The sequence below is a fragment of the Cetorhinus maximus genome, chromosome 23 (genome assembly GCF_964194155.1).
Source record: "Cetorhinus maximus chromosome 23, sCetMax3.hap1.1, whole genome shotgun sequence".
Classification (NCBI taxonomy): Eukaryota; Metazoa; Chordata; class Chondrichthyes; order Lamniformes; family Cetorhinidae; genus Cetorhinus; species Cetorhinus maximus.
In genome coordinates, this window is record NC_135901.1 from 2,979,706 (window position 1) to 3,005,468 (window position 25,763).

Consider the following 25,763-nt stretch of genomic DNA (forward strand, 5'->3'; position numbering starts at 1 on the left):
TTTGTGTTTGTGTGAGTGAGTGTGTGTTTGTGTTTGTGTGTGTATTTGAGTGTGTGTCTGTTTGTTTGTTTGTGTGTGTTTCTATGTGTGTGCTGCCAACCGTATCAATCAGGGATATCATTGGTAACTAACCGAGAAATGCTCCTCCCACACACCCTATCAAACACTGTCAGGACAGGTGCAACGCAGTTGTGATGTAAAACATATCTCCTTCAATGTCACTCCTATCCAGATTCAATACTGCACGGGTTAAATACACAAACAATCCCAGACAGATAGAATAGGGATGAACTGCAGGGTGAATCTCCCTCTACACTGTCCCATCAAAGACTCCTCATGCAGTTGCAACACGAATGAATGCAGAGAGATTCTGGTTCGATGAGCGCAGACTATGCAAGAAGTTGTGAAAGGAATGAACTTGTAACTTCTAAATAAACGGAAATAATATTTTATTCCCTCAGATTACACAGATGGTGCAATTTGTACATCTAAATCACATTTCTAAAGATTTTTACTTGTGTGCCTCTGACTTCTGAAGCCCGTGGCTTGTTGCCTCTTCAGTCTCTATGCTTAAGAAGTTGTCATATATGTTCCTGATCTCTTCGTTTCCCGTGTCTCACTGCACTGTAACACACCGCAGAGTCTGACAGCTGGACCGTGTTAACAGTGAGAGCGGTGGAGCGTTTCTCGCGGTCCACAGATACTTTAAAGCTTCTCTCAACTCTTTCATCTCTGTATGTGAAGACAAGATACTCGGGAGCTTATTTGGAGAACTGCCAATACCAGAATACGAGTTTTGGTCCGAAAGTTCTCCGATACATCGATATCTGAAATGTCTCCGCGTGACAAGAGCAGCTGCCAAAACAAGAATAACATTAATATAATGATATATGGAAGCAGGATTAAAGGCGGAGGGGCACGTTAGTGGGGTGGTGAAAAAGTCATATGGGACACTTGCCTTTATCAATCGAGGCATAGATTACATAAGTAGGGAGGTCATGTTGGAGTTATATAGAATCTTGCTGAGGCCACAGCTGGAGCACTGTGTGCAGTTCTGGTCGCCACATTATAGAAAGGATGTGATTGCACTGGAGGGGGTGCAGAGGAGATTCAACAGGATGTTGCCTGAGATTAAACATTTCAGTTATGAAGAGAGGTTGGATAGACTTGGGTTGTTTTCGTTGGAGCAGAGAAGATTGAGGGGCGACCCAATCGAGGTGTACAATATTATGAGGGGCATGGAAAGTGTGGATAGGGAGCAGCTGTTCCCGTTAGTTGAAGGGTCAGACACGAGGGGGCATCAGTTCAAGGTGAGGGGTAGGAGGTTTCTGGGGGGTAAAGTGTTTTTACCCAGAGGGTGGTGACGGTCTGCAATGCACTGCCTCGGAGGGTGGTGGAGACGGGTTGCCTCACATCCTTTAAAAAGTACCTGGGTGAGCACTTAGCACGTCATAACATTCAAGATTATGGGCCAAGTGCTGGTAAATTGGATTAGGTAGGTAGGTCAGGTGTTTCTCACGTGTTGGTGCAGACTCAAAGGGCCGAAGTGCCTCTTCTGCGCTGTGATTCTGTAATAGTGCTTGCAAATATCAGCAATATATCCACCCACCCACCCATCCATCCATCCATCTGTCCGTCCGTCCGTCCATCCATCCATCCATCCATCCATCTGTCTATCCATCTGTCAATCGATCCGTTTGGCTGTCTGCCTTCTTGTTTATCTATTTTCTCTCGCCTATCTAGGTATCTGAGAGTCAGAGTTAGTTTTCTGCCCATATCTTTGTGTTGTATGTTGAACAATCAAACTTACAGAATTTGATTGACTATGTGTCTATGCTCTGTATCTGTAATACCAGGTATAGGATGTTGTAACTGTCTCCAGATGGCAGTTTTAACATGGGAAAGTAATATTTCAGAATATCACCACCATTTCTAAAGGTCCTGGGTTGGGGAAAGGTTAACAGAGCAGCGGACACACGACAGTGAACAACATATTGTACAGCTGAATCCGCCTTTGTCTCAATGTGCCCTTATCGCACAGTGATAAACTCTGACGCCTTAGGCCGCGGTGTTATCTATAGGCCAATGGAATTCCTCGCTCTGTCAAAGGTCAGTGTGTAGCGTCCTTTGATCACATTTCCCCAGGTAAATGGAGGCGATAAATTTTGGAGTCACTGTCAGTATTCGTACAAGGCCACGGAATAACCAAAATCAACCGCGTGCTGAGAGTCCACTTCAACCCTTTCCCCTTCTCTGTGGGGGTTTCTGTTCATGACGATGAAGATGGACAAAAGGCGGATCAATCAGGGTCTGATTTCTAGGCTGGGGCTTGGTGGGAGCTCCGACAAAGTCCGGCTCACTCGAATGATGTGTAATAGAACTTTAAATCTCGATCCCCACATTGGATGATAATGATTTTAGTTTTAATTACGTTTTATTTTTATTTAAAACATTGAAGAAAAGTATGTTAATAGAATGCATAGTTACGAAGGGAACACACGTTCAAGTTCTTCCACGCTCTGTCGAAGAGAGAATTAAGAAGAAATTAAAACATCAGTCCTCTGATGTTCACTTTCTTCATAATCATATCTTCCTTTGGCGCTGAATGAAGACGGGAATGGGCACTGGCGGTTACTTGAATCAGCAACCAGAGTTCGACTACAAATACTCTGATAGAAGTATGAGCTTGTGAATGCATTTAAAACGCAACCGGCAATTTATTAAAATTAAATTTTTGAAATAGAAGTTGGGAGATGGATTGAAAGTATAGCAGCTCATTTTAGGACTGAGAACAGGAAATTCTTCACAGGCATACAGGTGCAGTTACACACGCACTCACGCAGACGCACACAGGCACCACCCCCACACACACGCACACAGACACACGAACACACACAGAGACACACAGACGCACACAGACTCACGACCACACACAGCCACACAAACATAAAAATACACACACAAACGCACACTGACGCGCGCACACACACACTGACACACACACACACACACACACACTGACATACACGCACACAAACACACATACGCACGCAGACGCATGAACACACCGACGCACGCAAACACAAATAGACACACACAAACAGACACACACACAGACGCGCATACGCCACACACACACTGACACACACCCACAAACGCACACAGTCGCAAACACACATTGATCAATGTAGCTCAGGGAAATAGACTGGGTTCCTTTATGGGATTGTTGGAAGTCGCTATTGCGGGTGGGAGTTAGGATCTTGCCAGATAAATGAACAAAGACAGGCGGAAAGGCAACCCTTATTCTTAATGATCATGTGAGCTGTAAAAAGGCATTGTACCTTTGCACCTTGGAGTTACGTGAAGTCTCCAAGAGATGGCGGTGTTCACCTTGCTGGTTTCAGCGTAGGAGGAGCTGCAGACGGAGAATGTCGTTCAGTTACTTTTTAGAATAAAATTGATTAAAGAAACCGATTCGGAAGCAAAAGCGTCATTTACAAATGGAAGTCGTGTTTAGTCTATAATGATATTGTCAATTATTGAATTATTATCCGTGAGATATTGGAAATATTTTCCATGAGCGGTTCACCCAGTATCTACTTCCAACTATCATAGAAATGTACTGCAGGGCCGGAGGCCATTGGCTGATTGTTTACGCGACAGCCGGTAATTAGCCATCCAGCCTAAACTTACTTCTCAGGGTTTGATCAGTCGCCTTATAGGTTAAGACACTTGAAGGTGCATATCATTTTTGTTAAATATTATGCAAGCTTCTGCCTCTGACATCCTTTCCGGCTGTGAGTTACAGAAGCCCACCGCCCTCTGGGTGAGAAAAAATCTCCTCGTTTTCCCTTTTACAGCTCCCACTTGTTAACCGAAATCTATTCCCTCTTAGTTGCGGACCACTCAAGCAAAGAGCTTAGATCATCGGATCCAATCTTTTCAAAGCCCTCATTATTTGATAAGCTTCCTTTGAGTCTCCCCACAGCCTCCTCTTTTCCTACGAAAAGAAGGCAAGACTGTCCAATATTTCCTCATAACTAATACCATTCAGTCGAGGAAAGACCCTTAGAAATGTCCTCCGTATCCTCTCTAGTGCAATCACATTAATACTTTTATAAAATATCTCATTCTGTTCAAACCTGTTCGTCAATCCTAATTTCAGTCAGATGAATGAGGTATCGCTTTGTTGTGTTCAAATCCCTTCGGGGCCATTGTCTGTCTGTATCCCCTGCAAATAGGCTGTAAATAGCTCTAATGAGAAGTGAGAAGGTTCTTTAACGGGAGCAGCGGGCACTGATGCTGAAGCAACATTTACTATCTTCCTTCACTGTTCCAGTTTTCCAGGTTGCACCAGTTTAGAGAATTTAGATTCTCTTGTAGCTGAAAACACAATGGCGTCGAATTGCTGCCCAAGCGTCCTGCGATCTGTTTCTTCCAGCGACTTGCATTCATCATTTAAAGACTGGGAGTTCGCACTGGGGGAATGATGGCGCTGAGCTGACTGTATTCAGTATGAGAAGTGAGAAAGAACAAAAGTACAACATGTGACTCAGGGACGAGCAGATTCAGCCTCACAAATGGTGCTCACGAATTTTTTTTAATGGCCGAGAAAGTCTCCCAACGCTTTGTTGGGCGACAGAATGAATCTAATTCTAGAATTGTTTGCATCGAGTCTCTTTCTCATTCACGCCCAAATAATTTACAACTAAATGTGCATCGATAATCTCCATCGGATAACAGCAATTGTTTGCATATCTATTTATATGTCGGTGCATTTGTGCATTTTTGTGTGTTTGTCTGTGTATGAGTGTGAAAATGTTTATATATTCGTGTCTAAGTGTATCGCGAGGCTTGGTGAACTATGCTGCAAAGATTTGGATATACAAGAAATTTCAGCAAAACCCTGCAATTATTTCATGATCATATCGCTGCAATAGTCTTGAGTGGGAGAGTTAAAAGAGACACCTTGGAAATCCGGACTCGGCTCAAGCAAAGCTGTGCGATAGCGCCCTCACTATTTACAATTTGCCTGACAGTGTCTATTCACATAAACAAAGATCAACGGCCCTCTGGTGGCACTGTTAAGCACCGCTTCTGTGGAAAACTGTAACTCAATCACCTTCGCACCAAAATTAAATTGACCATCACATTATCTACAGTTTGAAGAGGACTGCGGTGTCATTGTGCACTGTGCAGTGAGTTTACAAACCACTCTTGATTTCTTCAATTCTGAAAAAAAGAGATTCGGCCTGTCCTTGGAATTTTCCAAAACAAAACTCAAGTTTCAACTCACATCTAGCCAGTCAAGTATTCTACCTGCCATAAATGTTGAAGGAGAGAATCCGGAATAAGCGGCAGCCAGCTCCCTCAAAAGGCCAACACTGACGAGGAGACCCAACACCAGATCCTTTCGCTTTCTGAAAACTACGACAGTGAGTTTTCACAAAAAAGACCTCTGAAAGTCAACGGAGGTCCGAATGTACAGAGCAGTTGCCATCAACAGGCTCCCGCACCACAGTAAGACCTGGGATGGTTATCAATGAAACCTAACAGCGCGAGAGGATTTCCATCAGCAATGACTCGCCACGCCCTTTGGTTTCATGGTAGGACCATTGAACAAACAGTCGTGTCCTTCTTGAAGTCAGCTCCATAAGCATTCAGGAAAAACTTGTGCAAAATCAGTTACAGTGGTCTGGACACTGTGTCAGGAAGGCCTAAAAGCGTCTCCCCCACCAAGTTCCTTTCTCTCAACTTTCCAGCACCCCAAAAGAGGGCAAAGAAAGCATCTCAAGAGCACCCTGAAGATCTCCTTGAAGTGCGGAGTAGATGTCGCACTGTAAACTCAAGGATGAGCTAACTTCCTTGCCCGAGGGCCACATCTGGGTATGGAAATCGTTTGTGGACCGTAAATACTGCTGAACAATTAAAACAAATATTGATTTTGGTACAAATAAACATTATACATTTGCTATTACAATTGTTAAACCATCACAGAATTTATAGAAGTATTCAAAATCACAAGAGCCTGGATAAGGTATATTGGAAGAAACTCCTCCCATTAGTGGAAGGAAGGATAACCAAAGGAAACAGTTCTAAGATAATTGGCAGAAGAAGCAATGGCGACATGAGGAAAAGCTTTTCCACGTAGCGGATGGTTAGGATCTGGAATGCAGTTTGATTTGGACTTTCAAAAGGGAACTGGGTCGTTATCTGTAAAAGGTAAAAAAAAGACACAGGTTACGGGGAAAAGACTGGGATTAGGATTGGATGAATTAATCCTCCAGAGGGCCAGCAAAAGCACGAAGGGCTCAACGGTCTTCTATGCTCTTCCGACTCTATGAATCTATAACGATGCATTACAATAGTTGAACTAAACGTACCCGCTTCTCACACTTTCTTGACTTATTGTGAACAGTATAGTTTGTCACCCCTCATTACCATGACATCAACGTATAGTGTCAGACTTGTTCTCGAAATACACAATAAGTAATTGCGATGCTGGTCAGTTAGCTGGGATCTGTAGTGCGATTTGCTGCATTTCAGCAAAGAAAAGGTTTGTGAGTGCACATCGGTGGAGCCTAACAAAACAGGGATTTTCTCTGCCACCCTGAAGATAATTGGGAGCTCATATTCTCTCAAGGAAGCAGAAAACCTGTAAAGTTATTCTGGATTGTTGTTTTTAATGAAAGTTTTATCTTTATGCTTCAGGTTGTCAGCCTTCTCTGTCACATTCTTCTGCCCTCCAAAAAGTTTGCAGTGTTATGCAAATAATGTGATTATGGGAAATTTATCTCTTACTTTGTCCTAATGACAGGATGTTAAGGAAACATGCCTACGGCCACAAAAGTTTAAACGAATCAAAGAACGAAGTCAGAAATTAAGGGAGTGAAGCCTAGTCAGTCAGCTATCTGCATGACAGCCAACACAGCTTCTGATGTTCTGATCTAATCAAGTATTTTATTTGCATCCCATCTGAAAGCCGCATCTCCGGAACTGCGGTAATCCCTCAATTCTGCACTGCAGAATCAGCCTGATTGACTGGGTCTTGTAGCCAGCACCGCCTGACTTAGAGGCAACAGCGCCACCAAGTGAATCACCGTTGTCGCGGGAAAAGTTGAACATAAGTTCGGGTAACTTGAATCATTCATGGTTAATTTTTTACCATTTAGGAAACAGCGGCGTTTAAACAGGAAACGAAGGAGGCGTCAAGTTTCTGAAGAGGAAGATGGTGAACCCCAGCCTGAGATTGGGTTCCAGCCAGTTTAAAAAGTGAACGGTTCAGCTTGAAGTTAACAATCAGGAAGCGGTGTCGGGGAGTACAAGGCGGGGGAATCTTCTACCGAGAAAGCAAATGATGGTGCGCTTCCTGTACCTCTGTTTGTCCCTAGTTAGCTTTACTTGTGAGTGCTGAGGATTTATTGATCGTAGAGTCATTAAGATTTTAAATATTCTGGTTTAATTTGTTGCATTTTAAAATGTCTCTTTTCATCTTTATAATTTGCTCGTAGGTATCCGGGCCAGCATTGTGCTAACCCAACCGGATGCCGTCTCCAAAAACATTGGTGACTCTCTAAAACTGTCTTGTGCGGTGAGTGGCTACGATATCAACCAACATCATATGCACTGGATTAGAGAGGTCCCCGGGGAAGGGTTGGAATCCATACTTGCTTATAGGAAAGGGTACAACACCTATTACGCGCCTGGAGTTCAAAGTCGAATCACTTTTTCAACTGAATCTTCCATAACCTATGTTGAGTTGAATAATTTGAAAACCGAGGACACGGCCATCTATTACTGTGCGAGGCAGTCACGGTGAGAGAAACCAAGGCTGGACCCAGGAAAAAACAGAGCGAGGGGGAATCTAGACGCTCCAGGCAGAACACCTCGTTCAGAAGCAATGTCCGTAATACAGTCTGACTCTGAACCTAGAGTTACCCCATAGCAAATGAATCGTAGCAAAACAATTGTGAGCTTTCTCATGTGTATTATTTATAGCAAAAATGTTTGGAGACCCAGGGGCTAACGTTTCAACAATGTGCTATTGAAGGATTTTAGAAGGACTGGCGATACATTCCTATCGGTTGGAATGAATCTATCCTGAACACCTTCTCATCGTTGACAGTAAAGCAAACGCTCGTGAAATGGAGTCTGAAAGTCAGGATTTGATCAGAAAGGGAATGCAGTATTTATGCGGGCGTGTGTCACTGTGATACTATGGGCTGGAGTATCACATTACTAACTGTCAATACAAAAAACCCGACAGAACTTATAGGCTCAGCGTGGATCACTGGCCGCGAGTATGAGTTCGCTATACATGTGGTGAAGCAGTGTTGATATTGTAATCCAGAACTGAAACCCTCGCCGGGTTTAAGAGAGAGAGAAATGCTAGATAATTATTCAGGAATCAGTTGGTGATTGGAAGAAACATTCAATTTGAGCAATCAAATGAGGAAAGACTGATGTATAAACATGAAAATTAATCAATTTGTACCTTTGTAATGCTTCAGAAATCTATTGTTAGTTGTGCGATGTTACTTTGTAAAAGAATGGCCTCTTTCCTCAATTTTATGCAGGAGCCATTTATTGTGAGGCCGATTGTAGGGAATGTAACACAGTGGTACTGATAGCCTTGACTACTGGGGACAAGGCACCAAAGTTACAGTGACGGCAGGTAAGAAACATGCACTAGCTTAATAATTAGGTTATATTTCTGTCTTTATCTTAAATTATGTTTTATTTTAAATTAATTATTTTGGCCATCCATTATAATTAGTGGGCTCTCTAAGTTTGAATGCAATGTTACTTGCGATTGTGCTCAAGATGCTGTTAGAATAAAGCGACTGTTCCAGAATAAGTGTCGGCCTGGGGTTGAACCTCTGACTAAATTGTTGATATGAAACAGACAAAATCTAACAAGAGTAAACAAATGTGTTCTGTGACTGTCTATGTCTCTGGCGCTTTTTATGATATATTGATATTCTTTGAGATACTGTATTATTGTGATAGAGTTGAACATTCGCGGATCTTCACTGTGAAAAACAGAACTATTTCAAATAGACCATTGCTAAGTCCATCATTTGAAATACACTCCGACAGCAGGTCGGTTTTATGTCATGTTATTATGTTTTACAATGTGGATAATTTACCGCGAGCATGTAGTGAGAGAAGAATACTAGAATCACAGATCATTTCAATGTGATTTTATTGAAGAAAGAAAGGCATTTGCCGGATGTGCGTAACTTTTGGAATGATACACGATATGTTGATATAAAAGCAAAATACTGTGGATGCTGGAAATCTGAACTAAAAACAGAAAATGCAGGAACAACTCAGCACGTTTGGCAGCATCTATGGAGAATGAAACAGAATTAACGTTACGAGACCGTATGGCTCTTCTTCAGAGTTCTGACTGGAAATGTGTACTCTGTTTCTCACTCAATTTGCTAATATTGATTAAGTTTATATTGGAAGCTCTAAATTGAACCGAGTGATGGAGTGGAGTGTGATAGCCTCTAAAACACAAAAGTTATCAGACACAAGCAGATGCAAATTTAACATCTTTTCATCTTATTAAAATACAGCAAACATTTACAAAGTTCGGAAGTGATGTAGAGAACGATTTAAATTCGTTTATTCCTAACGTGTGAAATGCGCCCTGAGAATAGATGGAGTTTATGCTATATCATTTTGTTCAAAAATATGTAATGTTTACAAGGGTGCAAGCAGATAGTAAGACTGCTCATTTTAAATCAATAAAGTGGGATTTGCTTCAAGTAAAATAACATTAACCAAATATATTCATATATTGATAGGACACTTAATATTTTAATATTGATAAAGTATCCTGTTAATCTAACTCAAACGCTAAAATCTTGCGAATTACCAAGCAGAAACAGGATTGAAATTGATATTAACTAATGCCTTTATAATACAGGATACATGAACGAATGGATATTATCTTGCACGAATATTAACTGACAATAATTGGAACTTTTTATTGCATCAAACATAACCAACCTTCTACAATTTCGTTTTAAAATGACCAGGATTACCATGAGTGCAAATTCCGAAGGGTTGCAGAGAATATTTAATGATATGATAGAGCCCTGGAGTAATAGAGTCATTGTGGCGCAGGAGGCCATTCGGGGTATCGAGTGCATGCTGGACCTCTGTAGAACAATCCAGTTAGTCGTACTCCAAAACTGTACCCTCGTAGCCCTGGAAGTTTTTTTTTCCCCTGTTGTGACAATCCAATTTCCTTTTTCAAATCATTGATAGTCTCCACCTTTGCCACCATATTTGGCAACGAGTCGTACCATGCGCTTCACAAAAGTCTCTTCCTCACACTGCCAGTACCTTTTTGTCAAAAACTTTAAACCACCTGTCCCAAAACTCTTGAACTATTACTTAATGAAAACAGCTTAAATTGGCCTATCTCTGTGACACTTTCATATTTTTGCGCATCTTATCAAATCTCCCCTTACTCTCCTTTACTCCAAGAAGGACAACCCAGATTCTCCAATATAACATTGTAGCTAAATTTCCTGAAGCCTAGAAGCATTCTGGTAAATCCCACCTGCATCCTTTCATGGACAGTCACGTCGTTCCTAAAGTGTGGTTATCAGAACTGGATGCAAAACTCAAATTTCTACCTCACCAGTGATTTATTAAGGATCAGCATAACTTTACTGCGTTTGTACTCAATTTCTCTATTTATAACGCCCAAGATCCAAATGCATTGCTAAATGATCTCTCAATATGTCCTGCCACATTCAAAGGTCGATACATATGGATCTCAGGACCCCCTTCCATCGTGCATTCTTTAGAATGGTACCTTTAAATCTATATTGCCCCTCCCAGGCTCTACTGCGAAAATGCATCACCTATCAATTCTGAATTAAATTCCATCAGAACTTGTTTACCCCTTTGCTAGCCCATCTAGTTTCTGTTGCAGCCGTTCGTATCACTCTCACTGGTTGTGACACCTCGAGCCTTGGTATCATCCACAAATTTTGAAACTTCATTCCGCATTCCAATGTTCAAGGCATAGAATCTCAATTGATTGCATTTGAACTGCTTTTTACTTGAACAATTTTGCTAATATGCATTATGCACCCTTTATTTTGTTTAATCATATTTACTATCTCCCCCTTTATCCGAGGAGCACTGACTTTGGTTCCCCTACGTTTTGCTCTTATTGGAAGGTAACAAGGTTGCACCGCAAATATCTTGTCCTTAGAATCATCCATTGTTCCGTTGCTGCTTTTCCTCTGAGTCTTTGGTTCTATTTTAACTAAATCCCCTCACATTACATTAAATTTAGTCCTTTTCCAATTTAGAAGTTTTACTTTAGATTGTTACTTGCTGTTCTCTATTACTAGTCAGAACCATATGACACGATGATCACTTCTATTCAAGTGTTTTCCACAGACATTTAGCCCATGTGATCCACGTCATTCCGCAGCACCAACTCCAGTAATTCCTCCTTCCTAGTTGGGCCGGAAGCAGACTGGGTAAGGAATTCGCCCTAAACACATTTCTGAAGTTCCTCCCACTCCTTATCCTTCTCTATAACATTATTTCAATCGACATTTGGGTAATCAGAGATTATAGAAGTAAAGTAAAGAGAAGTAAAATAACTACAAGTATTTACATCTCTGTGATTTCCCTACAGATTCGCTCTCCTTTTTTTTCTTTCTCTCTCACCTCCACCTCTCTCTCTCTCTCTCTCTCTCTTTCTCACCCACCACCCACACCCCCCAACCACCACCCCCCCCAAACCCCGCCCCCCACTCTTTCCCACTCATCCCTTTCTCTCTCTCTCTTTCGGACTCTCCATTCGGCCAATAGAATACCCTTCGCAGCGTGGTCATCCCTTTTCTACTTCTCAGCTCGAACCAAATTGATTTTTCTCTTGTGGCCTCAAGGACATCCTCTCGTTCCAACACTGAAATGTCTTTCCCAGTCAACACTGCGACCCCACCTCCAATTCGCCCTCCCCTATCTTCGTGCCTTCCATATCTAAGCCAGGTTTCCCTCATTGTTACAACATCATTGTCCAAACGGATATTTGTGATTGCAACTCACCAATTTTATTCACCAGACTCTGTGCTCTCACATTCCGACATTTCAAACCTATCGTTGGATCTCCCGTCAACTATTTTAGTCTATTCTATCTGATATGATGCTATTTCATTCTCTATTAATATTCAACACTCTACCTTTATTTGTGTATTTTGTTAACCTTTTCTCCTATGATATGCTGATGTCCTCCCGCCCCACACCCGTAACGCTCCCCCCTCCCGCCCCCCAACCCACGCAAATTTAGTTTAAAACATCTCCAGCAACTCTAGTGAATGTTTTTCTTCATTCTTTCATGTGGGCGGCGCTAGCTAGACCACCGTTTATTTCCTATTCTTATTAGCCTTAAGAACCTGGTTATTAGCTATCTCCTTGAACCGCTGTAGTCCATGTGGTCTAGATACACAAGCAGTGCTGCAAGAAAGAGAGTTCCAAGGTTTTAACTTGGTGCCAGTGAAGGAATAGTGGTGTAGTACCAAGTCCGGATGGTGTGCCGTTTGCAGGGGAATTTGCAGGTGATGGTGTTCACATGCATTTGCTGCCCATGTCCTTCTAGGTGGCAGAGGTCACTTGTTTGGAAGGTATTGTCGAAGGAGACTTGGTGAGTGGCTCCAGTGCATAATTTAGATGATACACGCTGCTACCACCATGCGTCAGTGGTGGAGGGAGTGAAGGCTAAAGGTAGTGGATAGGGGGCGGGCTGCTTTTTCCTGGACGGTGTCCAGCTTCTTGAGTGTTTCAGGGGCTGTACTTATCCAGGCGAGTGGACAGCATGCCATCACACTCCTGACTTGTGTCTTATAGATTTGTGACAGGGTTTGGGCAGTCAGGTGGTAAGTGTCTCGCTGCCGAATTACCAGCCTCTGAACTGCCTTTGTCGCCAAAGCACTGCTATGCATTGTCCAGTTCTGTTTCGGGGAAATGGCTACCCCAACGATGTTGATAGTGGAGGATTCTGCGGTGGTAATGCAATTGAATGTCAAGGGGAGATGATTGGATAACCTCTTGTTGGATATGGCCGTTGCTTGGCAATTGCGTGGTGAGAATGTTATTTGCCACTTATAAGCTCAAGCCAGAATGTTGTTCATGTCTTGCTGCAGCATTTGAACATGTACTGCTGCAGTGTCTGAGGATTCGTGGATGGTGTTGAGCATTGTGCAATCATCAGCAAACATCCCCACCTTATAATGGAGGGCGGTTCATTGATGATGCAGCTGAAGATAGTTTGGTCTAGGCCACAACCCTGAGGAACTCCTGCAGTGACGTCCTGGGACTGAGATGGTTGACCTTCAAAAGCAACCATCTTCATTTGTGCTAGGCATGGCTCCAGTCAGTGGAAAGTTTTCTCCTGATTCCCATTGACTCCACTTTTGCTAGGGCTCCCTGATGACCTAGTCGGTCAAATGCTGCCTTATCGTCAAGAGCAGTCATTCTCACTTCATATCTTCCTTTCTGCTATTTTGTCCTTGTTTGAACTAAAGCTGTAATAAGGTCAGGAGCTGAGTGGCCCTGAAGGAGCTCAAACTGAGCGCCAGTGAACAGGTTATTGCTGAGTTACTGACGCTTGATAGCGCTGTCAATGACACTTCCCAACGGTCTGCTAATGATCGAAAGCAGACTGATGGTTCGGTAATTGATCTGGTTGGTTTTATCCTGCTTTTTCCGCATAATCCACATTGCCGGATAGATGCCACTGTTGTAGCTGTGCAGGAACGGCTTGGCTAGCGGTGTGGCTCATCCTGGGGCACAAATCTTCAGTATTATTACCTGAATCTTGTCAGGCCCCATAGCCTTTGCAGTATCCAGTGCCTTCAGCCGTTTCTTGATATCACGTGGTTTGAATCGAATTGGCTGAAGACTGGCATCTGTGATGCTGGATACCTCAGGACCAGGCCGAGATGGATTACCCACTCGGCACTTCTGGTGTAAGGTTGTTGTAAATGCTTCAGCCTAGCATTTTGCACTGATGTGCTGGGCTGCTCCACCATTGAGGATGGGGATATTTGTGGAGCCTCCTCCCCATATTCGTTGTTGAATTGTCTATCGCCAGTCATGGCTAGAAGTGGCAGGACTGAAGAGCTTAGATCTGATCCATTGGTTGTGGGATTGCTTAGCTTTGTCTATAACATACTGATTCCGCTCATTGGCACACAAATAGTCCTGCGTTGTAGCTTCACCAGGGTGACGCCTTATTTTTAGGTATGCCTGTTGCTACTCTTGCCCTACAGCACTCTTCATTGAACGAGGGTTTATGCCCCGGTTTGAAGGTAATGGTGGAGTGGGAGATATACCAGGCCATGAGGTTACAAATTGTGATTGTGTACCTTTGTGCTGCTTCTGATGGCCCAGTGCCTCATGGGTTGCTTGATCTGTTTGAAATCTGTCCCAATTAGCGCGGTGGTAATGGCACACAACACGATGGAGGTGTCTTTCATGTGAACACGTGTGCATTAAGTTAAATCATGAATTAATTGAGAAAACATTTCCCTTGGAAGGCGTTCGAGTTTATAACCTGTGACTCCAGATTTTATTGCATTAACTTTCTGTTATTTCCCTTCATAGTTTTAGAGGTTGCATTTTAAAAATTATTTCATGCAATGTGTGTATCACTGGCAAGGTCAGCATTTTCTGCCTACCCCAAATTGTCTTGGACTGAATTATGTCCCCTATCATTTCAGAGGGCAGTTAAGAGTCAACCACATTGCTGTGGGTCTGGAGTCACATGTAGACCAGACCAGATCAGGCTGGCAGATTCGCTTCCCTAACAGACAGTAATAAACCAGCTGGCTCTTTACGACAATCGATGGTAGTTTTATGGTCACCATGACTGAGGCTAGCTTTCAGTAGTTGAATTAATTCCACCATTGCCGTGGTGGGATTTGAACTCTTGATCCCAGTGTATTACCATGGGCCTCTGGATTACTAGTCCAGTGCCACTAAGCCCCCATCTCACCCTAAAATTGTTTAATTATTGAAATATTTAATTATATTATGATAAGCCAGTGGGCAATCTGGTTACAATGTAAAGGTCTGCTAATTTGCTAACTTCTTCCACCTCAGCAAGCCCCTCTTCCAGACAGCAATCCCGCTGACTGTGAATTACTGGATACAATAGTTTTTAGAGAAACTAGATCTTACTCGATTTGCAACATTATGAATGGGGAAGGAAACGTTATTCGACGTCGAAGGGAGGTTTTGAAATGAACAACAGCTTAATTTAAGTGCTTTCAAACTTAATATTGTCAGAAATTTACCATTACCCAATTAAGATAAATTGCCTTGCTTAATTTGACAAACAATAGAGGCTTATCTGCTGAGAGCCCGATTGTTGCACCGCTGGTGTCTGTTTCTGTGTGTCTGCTCTGTGTGCGGGTCAGGAATCCACCCGGCTGGTTATAAACCTTGTGGCTCATTCTCGTGTATTTCAGAAAGTGCAGTTCGACACATTGATTCAAGAAGCTTGTATTTCATAGAAAGGTGAAAGCTTGACAAAAAGATTAAGAAGGCGCCTCACAAGCAAGATCAGTAACCTAGTGTCTGATATATAGAAGGAACAACTTAGAAGCACTACATAAAAGGCACAGAAGGATCTCTAATCTGTTCAGAACCAATGCTGTTTCTGACCCACCGTCCCTTGGTGGGCCAGCTTAATAGAAGCATTAAAGAGTAGGGGGAGCTTAACGATCTCCAGCCAACCTTTGCTAAAGTTGACCTTACAGCGTATGAGAGAACATTGTTAATGGGGCATTACCCTGTCATCTGTCTTGTGTATCGAGGCAAACGCAGTGTTCAAGCACCGTTGATGTGCATCGAAGTAATAAGGCTGAAGAACTCGAGTCAGCAATATAATATAAATGGTTTCATATCTCGGAAGAAATAACCAAACGTTAATGAGTTTAAACTTCCATCAAAGACTGTCATTTTTAAATGAAGAGATTCATTTTGAATATCAGATAATTACTTCATAAGATTTGCCTGACCCTGAGCTCAATTTCAGAACAAAAAGTTTCAACAAGTACCTGTAAAGTCCCAGAAAACAGCGCCTGTTAATCGTAGATATTATTCCAGCAATTTAAATAGACAGCATGGTGTTTCACTCAGTATATAACACAGTAAACAATGCTACATATGCCCTGAGATTTTGGAGGGAACATTACTCTGTATTTAACGTGTGCTACACAAACCCTGGGAATATTCAATGGTACAGTGTAAAGGGATCCTTGTTCTGTTTCTAGCCTGTGTTGTGCCTTACCGAGGAATGTTTGATGCAGACAGGTTGATGGGACTTTATTCTGCGTATAATCAGTGCTTCACCTGTCCGAGGCGAGTTTTTTGGGATGGGACTTTACTCTGTATGTAACTGGCACTGTACCTGCCTGAGAATTTTACATGAGATATTTGAGAGGGAATATTACTCTGCATCCAATCCGTGCCTGTACCTGCCCTGCGAATGCTTGACGGGGCACTGTACGAGGATCTTTACTTTGTATCCAAGCCGTGTTATGCCTTCCCTGATAATGTTTGCTGCAGCAGTGCAGCGGCAGCTTCTTTCGATACCTAACCTATTCTTTACAAAGACGTGAGTACTGACAGTGTGGTGTATTATTGCTCTCTCTGAGACTCACAGTGATGTGGAGCAATCTCACCCCCGTACAAAAACTACCTCTGGACTGTCGCTGGGAGCTCCTGTCTCTTTGGGGTTGTGTAGAATCGCGGGCAGATGTCGCCTCAATGTGCAGCCCGCTTTCAGGCGCTGAAACATACATCTAGAGGAAGCCAATTTAACCTCGGATCAAACTGTCACCCAACTGTTTTGAGAAGCGGTTGTGAAAACAAACTGCAGAATCCTATCATGCCGATAGGTCGAGCACAGCTTCAGTCTTCTGATCAGTTGTTTCTTCGTGTAATATTTCAAATCAGCTGGGAGAGCGAGGCCGCTGGCACTCAAGCGTCACTCAAAGCCCGCCACTCAGCACAAGACTAAGGCTGCCTGAAGCTCAGGGATGCACAGAGACAGCAGACTGACGTCACATAGAAACACAGAAACTAGGAGCAGGAACAAAGAACACTTCCTTTAGTTCTCTGGGATGCAGATTATCAGGCCCTGTGGATTTTTCAGCCTTTAACCCTATTCATTTCTCGCGCACGACCTTTTTACTAATACTACTTTTCTTCAATTCCTCCCTCTCACTGGACCCTTGGTTCCCTAACATTTCTGGGAAATTATTTGTGTCCTCTTTCGTAAAAGCTTTTAGAGTCAGTTGTTATGTTCCCTGCAAGTTTACTCTCATGCTCCATTTTTACCTTCTTGGTCAACCTTTTTTCTCCACTTTTGCTGAATTCTAAACTGCTCCCAATCCTCAAGCTTTCTGCTTTTTTATGGCAAATTTATATGTCTCTTCTTTGGATCCTTCATTTCTCTTGTAAGCCATGGTTGAACTATTGTTATAATTTTGCGCCAGACAGGAATGAATAATTGTTGTAATTCATGCATATGCTCCTTAAATATTAGCCATTCCCTATCCACTGTCAACCCTTTCAGTAAGGTTCCCCAATCCATCATTGCCAACTCGCACCTTGTACTCTCGCAGTTCCCTTTATTTAGATTCAGGACCCTAGTTTAGGATTCAGCTTCTTCAATCTCCATCGTACTGAGCAATTCCATCATTTTATGGCCGCTCGTCCCCCAGGGACCACACACAGTAAGATTGTTAATTAATCATTTCTCATTGCACAATGCCCAGTCTAGGATAGCCTGCTCTCTAGCTGGTTCCTCAACGTATTAATCGAAAAACCATCACGTACACACTCCAGGAAATGCTTCTCCACGTATTATTACTAGTTTGGCTTTTCAAATCTACATGTAGATTAAAGTCTCCCATGATTACAGCTGCACCCTTATTTCATTTGTCTCTAATTTCCTGATTAATGCACTCCCTTACGTTCCCATTACTGTTTGGGGGCCTATAGGCAACCCCCACCAACGTTTTCTGAGCCTTGGTGTTTCTTCTCTCTACACAGGGACTGCAGACTGACGTCAAACGGACTGATGACTGACGTCACAAGGATACCACCGACTGACGTCACAGAGGAAGCGGGCTTCGGTCACGCGGACTTCAGACTGGCGTCACATAGATTGCTGACTGATAACACACAGACAACAAACTGCACTGCTGGCATCAGGAGACATGGGAATGAGTAGGCTGGGGATTGTGACGGTAAAGGGAAAGATAAGGACAATCGAGCAGAAAGAGTAGTTACGCAGATCGCAATGAAGAGGGATGTATATACAGAGATAACAGAAATAAACATAATGTTTCTGATAAAATAAAACAACAAATTCTGGAAGAGAATCATTGGAGAAATTGAATGAAAGAAAGATCTGAGCAAGACTAATAGGGGCTCCTGTGGGTGCATCCGTTCAATGTTTCCATTGCCTCAATGGTGAAATGTTTGGTCAATGGAGTTCCTCAGCTGAGTAAGGCCTGCTCCATGGATCAGCATTATGCCTGTTCTAAATGTTTAATAAGGGTTCTGCTGACTATTTCCTCATTAGGAAGTTCGCTGCTGCTGTGAAACCGGGGTAACGGAATTGGCATTGTTCTGTGGAACACAAGTGGACAATGAGGGACTGAATGCGCTCAGCGTGACTGAGGTAAAGTGATGTAGACTGATATAGAACTAAAGGTACTAACACTCACTGAGGCTCAAGGACATAAGGACACAGAATTGCGACTGCTGGGTTTCAGCAGGAAAAATGGGATTGGTTGGGCATCTGGGGTTGTAATGGGAAGGAGGAAGATAGGGAGAAGCGAGCAGAACCGATGCGGAAAATTAGCCTAAATAGAGGTATAATGAGACAGGTAAAAGAAAAACAAAAAGCAGGTTGAAATAAAATAAAGTTATGAAACTGGCACATGGAAGAGAATGAATGAAAGGAAATATGAGCAATATTTCTGGGTAGGTAAGTGAGTCACGCCCTGGTGTATTAGCTCATTGCCGGTCTGCATTTAAAGAGTCGAACTCTGTTTATATTACAAAGGGCCCTATCTCTGTTATTACTGCATTAGGGCATGTCCATGTTTATATTTCACTAGGTCCTGTAAATATAACCGAAGTAGGAAAATACTAAATTAAGGCTGAAAGTGAAGGGTTTGGGAGTGTGCTTAGATAAGTCTTTGAAGTTGCAATGTTAAGAAAGAACCTAAAAGAGTGTTCGTGATCCTTGTATTTATTTTTTAAATAGAGGCATCGCGTACAAAGGCAAGGGAGTGCTGCTCGCCATCACAGAATACTCATTAGGCATCAAACGTTTTGTTAAATATTCGGCATTACATTTTAGGGAAGAGAGAAAGGCCTTTCAGATGGATCAGGAGAGATTCATTAGATTGATACCAGAGATGAAATAATTGACTTCTGCGGAGAGATCAAAGAAATGTTGATCTTCTTGCAGCTTTGGGGTTTAAGTGGTAATATGACAGTAATGCTCAAATACATGAAATCATTTGGGACAGAAGGGTGGAAAACCGAACAGACACATTTAAAGCAATTTGCAACAGCACCAAAATCGGCACAAGAGAAAGCGATGACCAGGAATGCTCTGTCTCAAAAGGCGGTGCAAGCCGACTCAATAGGATTGTTTAAAAGTCAATTAGATAAATCAATGATGTGCAAACATTTGCATGATTAAAAGAGAATTGCAGGAGAACTGGACCGATTTTGTAGCTCTTTCAACGACCTGGCACAACATGATGAGCTGAAAGGCCTTTCATGTGTTGTATTATGTGGTGCACTATTTTCTGATTCTATGATTAGGCGATCAACTCTTTATATTATCTTAAGCCTCTTTGGATTTGTTACTGCACTCACCCTCTCTCAGTTAATATGATGCTCGTCCCTGTCTCAGTCATTATGAAACAATACCATGACCACGCTGTTAAATTGCATTAGAAACCGTATCTGCTTAATTATGCTGCACAAAATTATCTTTATTTCACATGAGACTATGTATCTACTTATATTACATAAGCATCCGTCTCAGTTATGACTGCAAGTGACCACAGCACTGAATATGCTGCACGGGACCATGTCCATTTTTAAAATTATATTCGATAATGCAACTTTTTCTGTCACATTAGACTCTGTCTTTATTTATATTAAACTCGAACATTTATTTGGCTATGCTATTTTTGATCATGTCTCTCTTTATATTAGACTAGACCACGTCGCTGTTTATATTACACTATATCCTGTTTGTTTATATTACACTAGACCCGGCCTCTGTTTTTATTAAACTATATCCCACCTCATGTCTGTATTACACTAGGCTTTATCTCTGTTTATAATATGCAAGGCCATCTCTCTCTTAAATTGCACGAAACCGTGTCTTTGTTTATGTTGAACTGGACCACGTCTCTGTTAGTATTATACTAAACCCTATAACTGTTTATATTATACTAGGTCATGTCTCAGTTTATATTCCAGCAAGCTTAGTTGTTACTGCACCTGTCTATATGTTTTTATATTAACCTACACCCTACCGCGGTCTAGGACTTGTGTCAGTTTGCAGGACACTCGTTCATGTTTCAGTTAACCTGACACTGGGACACACTACGTCTCTTTCTTTTATATTTCACCGGATCTTGGAACCATTTTTATTATATCCGACATTGTTTTTTTTTCATAATAAACTGAAGAATGTATATGTTTATATCACATGACTGTCTTAGCCATTACTAGACTAAACACTGCCTCTGTTTAAATCACAACGCTGGAATTTCTGATTTTCATTTAATAAATGATCCTGCTGCTGCTTGACTGTATCAATTTATATCACTCGAAGCAATTCCTCATTTGTAACTGGGCTAGGTTATGCCTCCGTTTATATGATACTCAGGCCTGTTCTAGTTATTACTGCACGAGACAATGGCTTTGTTTCTATCACACGAGACAATCTCATGTTGGCTTTTTATATTACACTAGATCATTTCTTTGTTAGACCAAGGTCACCAACTCCCACACCACTATGCATTCTCTCGCCAAACAATGAGCAGATAGATGACCTTCAGCGAGCCGAATAAGACTGGGGATTTTGCACTGCACAAATCAAATGCCCATTCTTTAAAAAAAAATGCTTTGTTCACCGTCAAAGGCTTTTGAGGTGGACTGAGGTCGCGAGAAGTGATGTTTATAATCACACAGCACAGAAAGAGGCCAGTCAATCACCAGGGCTCTGCCAGATCTCTGAAAGAACTATCGAGATACTTCAATTTTCCTGTTCATTTCGAAATTGCTCCACCCCCATCCCTTCCCATTTGGAATTTATTCGTCAATCTGCAGCCAACTTCGTATGAAGCAGAACATTTCAGATTACAATTCACTGCTTGAAAAGGATCTTTGCAGGTTATCAAATGCTTTCTGTTAAATGTGATGGATAAACTTCATGGAGAAAGAATATTTGTCAGGCCATAGTACCATAAGACTTAGGAGCAGAAGTAGGCCATTCGGCCCATCGAGTCTGCTCCGCCAGTCAATGAGATTATGCTGATCTGATAATCATCAACTCCAATGTCCTGCTTTTTCCTCATCACTCTTGATTTATTGACAGGTTAAAGATCTCTCTATCTCAGCTTTGAATATATTTAACGGCCCAGCCTCGGCAGGCCTCTGTGGTAAATAATTCCACAGATTCACTACCCACTGAGAGAAGAAATTCCTCCTCATCTCTGCCTCAAATGGCGACCCCTTACTCTGAGATTGTGACCTCTGGTCCTGAACTCCCCACAATGGGGAACAACGTCTCAGCACCTACCCTATCAAGCCCCCTCAGGATCTTACATGTTTCAATAAGGTCGCCTCTCATTCTTCTAAACTCCAATGAGTACAGGCCCAACCTACTCAACCTCTCCTCATAAGAAAATCCCTCCATTCCCCGGATCAACCTAGTGAACCTTCTTTGGACTGCCTCGAAAGCCAATATATCTTTCCTCAGATAAGGGGACCAAAACTGTTCATAATATTCCAGGTGTGGTCTAACTAGTGCCTTGTATAATTTAAGCAAGACATCCCTGTTTTTATACTCCTTTCCCTTTGTAATGAAGACAAACATTCCATTTGCCTTCCCTATTACCTGCTGAACTTGAATGCTAGCTTTTTGTGATTTGTGCACGAGGGCCACCAAATCCCTCGGTGCTGCAGTTTTCTGCAGTCTTTCTCCATTTAAATAATATTCAGCTCCTCTATTCTTCATGTCAAAGTGCATAACCTCACATTTTCCCACTTTATATTCCATCTGCCAAGTCTTTGCCCACTCACTTAACCTGTCGCTATCCATTTGCAGACTACTGTGTCATCCTCACCACCGGCCTTCCCATCCATTTCTGTGCCACTCGCAAACTTGGCGATAGTACATTCGCTTCCTCATCCAAACGATAATATATATTGCAAATAATTGTGACCGCAGCACTGATCCCTGTGGCACTCCACTAGTTACAGTTTGCCATCATCAAAATGCCCTTTTTATTCCAAATCTCTGTCTTCTATTAGTTAGTCAATCCTCTATCCACGCTAACATACTACCCACAACACCATGGGCTCTTACCTTATTAAGTAACCTTATGTGTGGTACCTTATGAAAATCCAAATATATTACACCTGCTGGTTGCCCTTTTTCTATCCTGCTTGTTACCTCCTCAAAGAATTCTAATAAATTTGTCAGGCATGATTTCCCCTTCATGAAGCCTTGCTAACTCTGCTTGATTATATTATGCACCTTTAAATGCTCTGATATTGCATCACTTATGATGGACTTTAACATTTTCCCAATGGTGAATATTAAGCTAACTGGCCTGTGGTTAAATGTTTATTGTCTCCCTCCCTTTTTGAACAAGGGCGTTACATTGACAGTTTTCCAATCCTCTGGGACTTCTCCGGGATCTAAGGATTCTTGGGAGATCTAAGGATTCTTGGAAGACCAGTGTGTCCACTATCTCTGCAGCTATTTCCTTTAATATCCTGGGATGAAACTCATCAGATTCAGGAGGCAGCAGCCTTTCGGCCCACTAGTTTCATTAGCACTTTTGTCTGGTGATAATGATTGTATTTATTTCCTCCCCTCTCCCCGCCATTTTGCCCTTGATAATTTCATATTTTTGGAATGCTGTTAGTGCCTTTTATCGTGAAGACTGATGCAAAGTATTTATTAAACTCCTCTGCCATTTCCTGGCTCCCCATTATTATTTCCAGAGCCTCATTCTCTAAAGGGCCTAGTTTCACTTTGGCCGTTTCCTATTCCAAGTTCCTCTCGAGCCCTGAGGAGATGTAATTAACCCTGGCACCTGGCAGACAACACAGCCTTCGGGACTTACGCTCACGGATGCAGAGAACAGTATCTATCACCCTAATTAAACTGTTTCCTACCACTACATTCATTTTTTTCCCACCACTTTAATGTTTCCCTCTACCACGGTGCCGTGGCCAGTTCCCCCATCCTCCCTGCAGCCCGTGCTCTCGTCCACACAGCCTCGTGACTCTTGAACAATTGCAGGGGCCGAGGTTCCTCGAACGCTACCCTCTGGGTCCACGCAGCTCCCTCACCTGGAGTCACAAACTCCTGCTCCTGATCACAGACCAAATTGGAATTACCTAATCTCATGGGGTGTGACCGACTCCTGGAGTAAAGTGTCCAGTTAGCTGTCCCCCTCCCTGATGTGGCTCAGTTTCTGCAGTTCGGATTCCAGCTCCTCAACTCAGATTCGAAATTCCTGGAGCTCTCGAACACTTAATACAGATGTGCTCTCTTTGAATCAATTTGGTGTCCAGCAGCTCCCATATGCTGCAGCAGCAGCACATCGCCTGCCCTGCAATCAATATTGTATTTTATTTAATTTATTAAACAATTACTCTGGTATCCCTGCTCTTTTCACTTGAAGAATCTCCCACTCTTTACATTCTATCGGAATTAATTTTGTGGGGTGGAGTGCTGCTGAGAATGAAAAATGAATGACAGAAAGAAAGGAAGGAAAAAGGAAGGAAGGAATGAGAGGAAGAGGAGAGAAAGAAAGAAAGAGAGAGAAAGAAAGAGAGAAAGAAAGAAAGAGAGAGAAAGAAAGAAAGAAAGAAAGAAAGAAAGAAAGAAAGAAAGAAAGAAAGAAAGAAAGAAAGAAAGAAAGAAAGAAAGAAAGAAAGAAAGAAAGAAAGAAAGAAAGAAAGAAAGAAAGAAAGAAAGAAAGAAAGAAAGAAAGAAAGAAAGAAAGAAAGAAAGAAAGAAAGAAAGAATGAAAGAAAGAAAGAAAGAAAAGAAAGAAAGAAAGAAAGAAAGAAAGAAAGAAAGAAAGAAAGAAAGAAAGAAAGAAAGAAAGAAACAATTCACAAACAACAATGGGATAAAATAGTTTTCAGTGGTGTTAATTGAGTGATAAATATTGGGATATTGGGAGAATATTCCAGGGGATCATTTGTCTTCCATCTCAGAGGACAGTCGTGGATTCAGTTCAAAGTTTTATCAGGGAAGACATCACCACTGGCAGTGCAGCACTTCTTCAGTACAGGAAACCCTGGGCTGTCAGCACTGGAGATAGGCCTTGCACTTTTGGAGTGCGGGGCTTGAGCCTTGGACTTTCCGATTCGGTTGCGAGAGATAAAGTGGCACACACTGAACCACTCTAATGGAGAGGAAACAACATGAGAAGGAGACAGAAGATGAACCTTAAAGGGAGGATACAAATATTTTATTGCTCTTTCACCAGTTAAATGAAGCAGTGAAGGTGGCGAAAGGGCACTTCAGCATATTCTTCAGCTGCTCTCGGAACTTGGTCTGGGTCACCGCATAGATGAAAACATTGGTGCAGGAGCTGAGAAGCTGGAGCATGTTGGTCGTCTCTTGAAGGATGAATTGCGGGTCATTGAAATCCAAGCCAGTGAAATATGCCTCACCCGTAATCTGCACGTAGAGGAAATGTCCGACATAGGTGACCCACAGGAGGAGAAAGCTGAGAGGGATGGCGAAGAGCAGGACAATGGACCTTTTACGGTTGTCCATTTCTGGATCTCTGTGACTCCCGGCTCCCCGGAGCCTCCTGCGGGCTCTGCTGGCGGCTAAGATGTGCCTTACGGTCAGTGCATTGAGCAGCAGAATGAGGAGGAACCGGAGGAAGGGGGTTAAGATGCGGTCAAGCCAGTAGTAGGCCTGCCAGACGGGCAAAGTGTAATAGGTGGACTTGATGTTGCAAAACCAGGGCACCCCATCCAGAATATACAACGGCTGGTAGCTGAAGTAGAAAGGGACGTTCTTGGCGCAGCTCAGGGCACTGACCAGTCCTATAACCAGCACCGCAGTTTTCTCCGTGCAGTATCTGGTCTTCAGGCTCTGACAACAGATGGCCACGAAACGGTCGATGGTGAAGGCGACCGTCAGCCAGACTGAGCCATCTCGTGTGGCATAGACGAGCACGGTGCTGACAGCGCACCCAGCGGTGGTGGAGAGGACACTCTCACGAAAGTAGATGCCACCGATCCGGTTGAATATGACGGCAGTGATGATCACCAGGAAATATGTCACCGCTAGCGCCACCAGGTAGTCGGTGATGCATTGGGAGAGCCCGCACTGGCCACGGGATAAGATTATGATCGCCACCATGTTGGCTGTGAGAGAGGAAAAGAGAGATATGTTACCGAGCGAA

At 42.6% G+C, this 25,763-nt stretch overlaps 1 protein-coding gene across 1 annotated transcript; it reads right to left on the bottom strand.

The window, feature by feature from the left end:
- Positions 1-24,823: 24,823 nt before the first annotated feature.
- On the bottom strand, positions 24,824-25,720 carry LOC144697714 (G-protein coupled receptor 15-like). The gene has a single exon (XM_078569723.1). The coding sequence runs from the start codon at positions 25,718-25,720 to the stop codon at positions 24,824-24,826; it is 897 nt and encodes a 298-aa protein (XP_078425849.1).
- Positions 25,721-25,763: the final 43 nt, after the last annotated feature.

Bases quoted from the DNA above. Each gene is read 5' to 3' on its own strand.
- LOC144697714 (XM_078569723.1), bottom strand. From the start codon at position 25,720: ATGGTGGCGATCATAATCTTATCCCGTGGCCAGTGCGGGCTCTCCCAA.